This window comes from Centruroides sculpturatus, unplaced genomic scaffold, assembly GCF_000671375.1.
Source record: "Centruroides sculpturatus isolate CEXI.00-Female unplaced genomic scaffold, Cexi_2.0 scaffold92, whole genome shotgun sequence".
Lineage (NCBI taxonomy): Eukaryota > Metazoa > Arthropoda > Arachnida > Scorpiones > Buthidae > Centruroides > Centruroides sculpturatus.
Genome location: NW_019384394.1, coordinates 933,804 through 940,013, shown reverse-complemented (window position 1 = coordinate 940,013; position 6,210 = coordinate 933,804). Strand labels below are relative to the sequence as shown.

At 25.2% G+C, this 6,210-nt stretch overlaps 2 protein-coding genes across 2 annotated transcripts in view; both read right to left on the bottom strand.

The window, feature by feature from the left end:
- Positions 1 to 1,843, bottom strand: part of LOC111618316 (protein TANC2-like) — an 11,347-nt gene extending 9,504 nt beyond the window's left edge. The window contains exons 1-4 of the mRNA XM_023359817.1: positions 1,665 to 1,843; positions 655 to 810; positions 460 to 591; positions 267 to 391 (exon numbers count right to left, since the gene is read on the bottom strand). Coding sequence (XP_023215585.1) covers positions 267 to 391; positions 460 to 591; positions 655 to 810; positions 1,665 to 1,779 — 528 coding nt within the window. The 5' untranslated portion in view covers positions 1,780 to 1,843. The remainder of the gene's footprint in view (positions 1 to 266; positions 392 to 459; positions 592 to 654; positions 811 to 1,664) is intronic.
- A 2,427-nt stretch (positions 1,844 to 4,270) lies between these two features.
- LOC111618330 (golgin subfamily A member 3-like) overlaps positions 4,271 to 6,210 on the bottom strand; it is a 71,408-nt gene continuing 69,468 nt past the window's right edge. Inside the window, exons 8-11 of the mRNA XM_023359827.1 lie at positions 5,815 to 5,931; positions 5,388 to 5,513; positions 5,173 to 5,300; positions 4,271 to 5,096 (exon numbers count right to left, since the gene is read on the bottom strand). Coding sequence (XP_023215595.1) covers positions 4,997 to 5,096; positions 5,173 to 5,300; positions 5,388 to 5,513; positions 5,815 to 5,931 — 471 coding nt within the window. The 3' untranslated portion in view covers positions 4,271 to 4,996. The remainder of the gene's footprint in view (positions 5,097 to 5,172; positions 5,301 to 5,387; positions 5,514 to 5,814; positions 5,932 to 6,210) is intronic.

The following is a 6,210-nucleotide window of genomic DNA, read 5'->3' as shown; positions in this document are numbered from 1 at the left end:
TGCAAAAAAAATTAAATACATTTTTAATTTAAAAATAGTTAAAAAGTTACAAGTAACACAGAATTATGATAATTTTTAATATGCAAAAAGCACAGGATTTAAATTTTTATTTTTTACGACCCTGATGCACATTAGATATTATTAAACATCGATAGACTTGTAATAGAATAACATCGCCATCAAATAGCACCAATTGTTTTTTCTGTTTAAAAAAAAATAACACTAACAAGTAAGATATACTATAAGCTAATAATAAAACTAATGACGTATTTACGAGAAGCATTCGAAAGAGTTGAAATTCTTTTAATGTTACGTTCCAACGTTCCTTTCCTGGAAACATTTTGCTGAAAGTCTATACTCATCGACGAATTTGTTAAAGTTCCATTTTCGTCTATTAATAAATTGAAATGAAATTAGACAAGTACATTTTTGATTCACGTTACAGATTACAATACTTACTTTGTAGTCTCAATCGCTTATGCGAGGAATTTTCAATAAAATCGATGGCGAGCCTTCTTTTTTTATCGCCGACTTTAGTTTTATTAAAAATTTTATCGAGGAAACCCATGCGTTTTCTGGTAGACGTAACGCCTTCAAGAAAATTATATTTAAAATTGAATTTTTTCGAACTTTATAAAAATGAATAAAAGTTACCATCTGTAAGACAAATGGGACATTTATCGGTGGAAACGATACAGGAATAACATCGTTGATGTCCACATACGTCAACTAATTTCCTTTTTCTCCCACTTCCAAAAGATTCGTGGCAGGAAGAACAAACATTACTCGAATATTTTATCCTTGCCGAAACTATAAATAAACTTTTAATCTTATTTTTTAAATAATATATATGTATTAATAATTTCGGGGCAATTAGCAATCTATAAATTTTGTGCAGAGATCATTTGAATTGGTTTTCAATGCATCTTTTAATTGAATATAATCGCTATAACGAAACATCATTAGACATTAATAAAATATTGTAAGAAAATAATTTCTAATGCGTATATTTAACAATTAAAATATCTTCGAGTATCACTTTCTTTTAGTAATAATCGATATAAAGTAAAATAGGATATCTTATCAGTCTCATTGTGGGCCTAGCAGAACCTACGTTGGGCTTGAAAAAAAAGCCTCATAATGCCCACAGAACGGAGTTATTTAACAGATCAAGTATATATATACATTATCTAATTTAAACATATGGAAGAAAAGCAATTTATACATAAAAATCATATCATATAATGAAACTTGAGTAGAAAGAGAGCCAAAATGAAATGATTTCTAGCATCATAAAGGAATTTAATAGGGACAATTTTAGAACATATTAAGTTAAAATGCGCCAAAGTGTAAAGGTTCTCGAGACAATGTGTTTGTTCTTTCACTTCAGAAAAATTTATCAATAAATCTAACTAATCTCAGTTTTATCAATATTCAAAATTGCGCAAAGGAATCATCATAAATCTCTGGTAAACGACGTGATGTCGAGATATAACATGTATTTATTTTAAAAATAACATCTAAAATTAATTAGTTTTAAAATATTTATTCACTAAACCAATTAATAATCCAAAATTTTCAAATAATTCCTTTAAAAAACGATTTACTAACACTTTACCGGGACAATGATAGTGTCATCTGCGGATTTTTTTCTACGCACTTACCTGATCTTTTACCGAAAATTTTTCTTATAGGATCGAAGATGCTGAAATTCCAATCCCAAATAACATAAAATAATAATAATGAATGAATATATTGATTAGGTATAAAACGAAACATGATCAACTACGACTTCTACAAGCAATGGGTGAAGCTAAGACGTCTGGAATTGCCCTCGAAAGGTGTTTCTATATATAAACAGTAGAGACGGGAAGAAGTTCAACGTCTTCTATTAACTAACTTCATTGTCATTTTTCTACACAAGTANAAAATTAGTTTTCGTTGATCAATAGAGCTAAATCTCTAGTAATCTTAAGCAATATTTTCCGAAATTAGGGCTATCATTTTACTAATTTGACTGCAAAAAAAATTAAATATATTTTTAATTTAAAATATATAGGCTATTATTTAGATATATATTTCTATTATTTTCGAATAGCCGTAAAATACGGCATTTTATCACCCCAATTTAATATTTTCTGAACGGAAAAAGATTTTAAAATTTATATCGAGATTATAGTTGAGTCCAGAGCCGTAACTAGCCATTCCTGTGCCCTGTTCAAGAATTTGAATTTAGGCCCCTTAATTTATTTGGTTTGGGAAAATAATAAAACAAATATATTACAATAGACTTTTAATAAGATTTATTTTAATAATTATAGATATAGCAGATGAACCTCTTTCTATATTATTTATACAGGAATGTTTTTTTTTAATTTAAAAATAGTTAAAAAGTTACAAGTAACACAGAATTATGATAATTTTTAATATGCAAAAAGCACAGGATTTAAATTTTTATTTTTTACGACCCTGATGCACATTAGATATTATTAAACATCGATAGACTTGTAATAGAATAACATNTAAACAGTAGAGACGGGAAGAAGTTCAACGTCTTCTATTAACTAACTTCATTGTCATTTTTCTACACAAGTAAATAAGAATATTTTATGTAATTTAATAATAATTTTCGATATAATATATTAGTTTAAGTTCATTTAGGTAATAATTTAATTTACAACGTAATTATTTGGTAACGTTTTTCCGAATGATACGTTGTATCCAAGGTTAAAAAGTATTTTGTTAAAATTTTTAAAGATAATAACAGAAAGAAAGTACGGCGAAAAATGTCCCCAAAGATTTTTAATTTTTGGACTCTGGGACCTTGAAACGTCGAGAAATTGAAATATTCGTGGTTTTTTTTTGTGTGTGTATACGAATGCTAAAGGTGTGGTTTTGTTCACCCTGTTTGAAGCTTAATAACTCCTGTGCTTTTTGTCGAAAATTTATAAGTTTTGCAAGAAAGTTTGAGTATTAGGGAGATTGATGCTATTAAATTTTGGTGGTTAAAGGTCGACGGGGTAGGCAGATAAAGGTGGTCGGATTTTATGGCGATATTGCTCGTTATTAGCATTTATAATTATTTTTATACAATCATCTCTACACAAATTTAATTTTGCCATTTTATAATTAAAAATATAAAAAGTTTTTAAATATCATAATAGATGGCGCCACCGAAATTTTAAATGTTGCTGGAAAAGTTAAGCAACTCCTGATGATTTTTTTCATTTTAATTAAATTTTTCTTATTTAATTATTTGTTTATTTGCATTTATTAAGGGCAGATTCTTTTATATATGTTTATTTTACCATATTCAACAAAATTATATTCAAAATTTAACAATATTTTTATTGAATTCCATTAAACCACATACTAATATTAATATTACATATAAAATATGAATGCACAATAGGTCAAACAAAATTCTGCACTGTAAACATTAAAGTTTTGAAAATGTTCTGTTTATTTACAATATATATAAAACAATAAGCACCATTTTATAACTTCAACAAAAGAATATAAGCAAATAAATTTAATTATTTTCATAACTGTTTTCATATTTTAAAATCATTTGAAATAATTTTTTGGTCCCATAAGATATAAATAATCAAAATTTTGAACAATAAAAAAAAAATAATAATAATAATACGCAAAACTTAATGAGAAAATAGTTAATTAGCACGTATTTTCAAATCAATTTGTGAAAAATAACAAATCAAAAATTTATATAATTGTAAGTACAGTTGATAACATATATGCATATATTTTTGCAATTCTTGAACAAATATGTTATCAACCTATGTGCTCAATACCATTATATATATTTCCATGCAAAAATTTTTAAAATTTTGCATGAAAATATATCATCATCAAAAAGCCTAGTGATAAAACTATGAATCGACTAGTATCACCAATCACTTCAGGCACTTCAAGATCCTGTGTGTCTGTATTTCAAATTTTAATTAATTAAAATACTTTGCTAGTAACATATAATTTACTGACTGCATCAGTGAGATATACAAATATAATTTTATATACAAATAAAGAACAAATATCCTGTCACATACAAAATGATATAATATGAATCCAAGCCATGCAAAACAAATAATTCATATGTGCAAATATGAATATTGAAAATAGATATCTAATTGCAACATATTTAAAACGATTCAAAGAAAAAGCAAAAAAACTATATATAATCGTAATAATAAAAATTTTGCATTGTTTTTTGGGGCAAAATTCATATAAAATTATTTGTCTAGTTTAAATAGAAAGTATTGCAAAATAGGTATAAGTTTTTCTACATTTTAGAACAATCACTAGTTTTTTCTTGAAAACTTTATATTTTTAAAATTTACTTAAATAAAACAAGGTAAATAAAAGTTTTTATTTGAATCAATAGACAGGGTGCTAAAAAAAGCATTCAGTATTTATATGGTAGCTAGTTCACATCATTCTGAGTAAAAATCCCTTAGTATATATAAGTGCAAAACACAACTATTTCTAAAATAAATAATCCAACAAAGACCTGGAATTTTTGAGAGTTTATAACTCTAAGATGCCAAGTGTGCGTGGAAATGGGAGAATATTACATGGAACAACTGTATATATTGAGGTAAATATTATCTTTCCATGTTGTATGCAATATGTAGAAACCTATAAGCCAGTCACGATATTAACATACAGAATCATTAATATTTCAGAAACAGTTTGTGTTTGACCTAGGTTTACTAAAGATTTTTTTTACTCAGTAATGTGTGTACTATTTGTAATATAAATGCTAAATGCTTTTTTTAAGAATCCTTTATATCTATCTAATTTTTATAGTTAATTGTCATATTTGATAAAATTTGGGTACAAAGTTGATCATAAGTAATTAAGTGCAATTACATAATATAAATTTAACAAGGAAATGAAATAAATTAGTACATTTATTAAAAAATATTAAAAATTTATTTTGTACAAAGTAGAGACTAATTTTTTCTTCTTCAAATGTTCAATTGTTTGTTACTTGTCCATGGTCTTCTAACTGTTTTTGCAAAACTGCCATTTCTTGTTTCAGAGAATTGAGGCATGCTTGCAAATTATTCAGAGGACTAACAAAAAAACATTAAGAGTTAAATAAAGAAAGCATATAGATTGATATATTTTACAAAGTTTATAAATACATACCGACTTTCAGGAAGAACTGAACTTTGTTGTAGTAATAAAGCAATTGATTTTTCATCATATGGAGCAGGAGCATCTGGTAGCGACAAATTTAACAGACTACCTCCTGTTTGCATTTGCGTTCTCAATTGCTATTTATAGAAATTACATTTAAAATTTAAAAACTTTCAAATTTTTAACTTAAATAAAATGTAGATAATAGAAATAAAACATCTTACTTCATTTTGTTTAATACTAGATTTTAATGCTGTTTGTAAATGTGTAACTTTAGCTTGATAATTGAACTTCTCTTTCCTACAACTTGTTAATTCCTTTTTGAGAGCTTCAGTTTCATCATGAACAGACTAATTAACCAAATATTATCAAAAAATAACTTTATTAATATTATTTTATTAATTTATTCATAAATTATTATAATAAGATAACATTAAAAAAATCACACATTTCCTATTAAAAATATGTATAAAATAAATGTTCACATAAATATAAAAAAAATAAATAAATTTCTTACTTTTCTCATTTTGTGAGAAAAATAAAGTAAATTTATCAATATAAAGTTCATTCAAACATCTCATATAGAATAATATAAAAAAAATTAGAATTATCCAAATATATTAAAAGAAATTAATTCATGTTAAAATTTACCTGGAGCTTATTAGTCAGGATTTTAATTTCTTCAGAATATCTACTTTCTTTATTTTTTATTTGTTCTTTTAGCATTGCTATTTCTTGATTTTTTTCGTTAAGATGCCAACTGAGAGCCTGTTATAAATGCACAAACAGATTTGCATGTGATTAAACTAGTATATTTAATCAGATATTAAATATACTAGCGTAGATTAAATTTATAACTTAAAAATCAATATATTTCTAATTTTTCATGTAACTAGATAGAAAAATAATATGAAGAAAGGATTTAAATATCAAAATATAGATACCGAAATATAAATTATTTCTGGTATTAACATTATATCTAATATATATCTAAATTATTATTCTTGTCTTTCGGAAATTAAGCTAAAAGAAGCTTTATGGGTATTG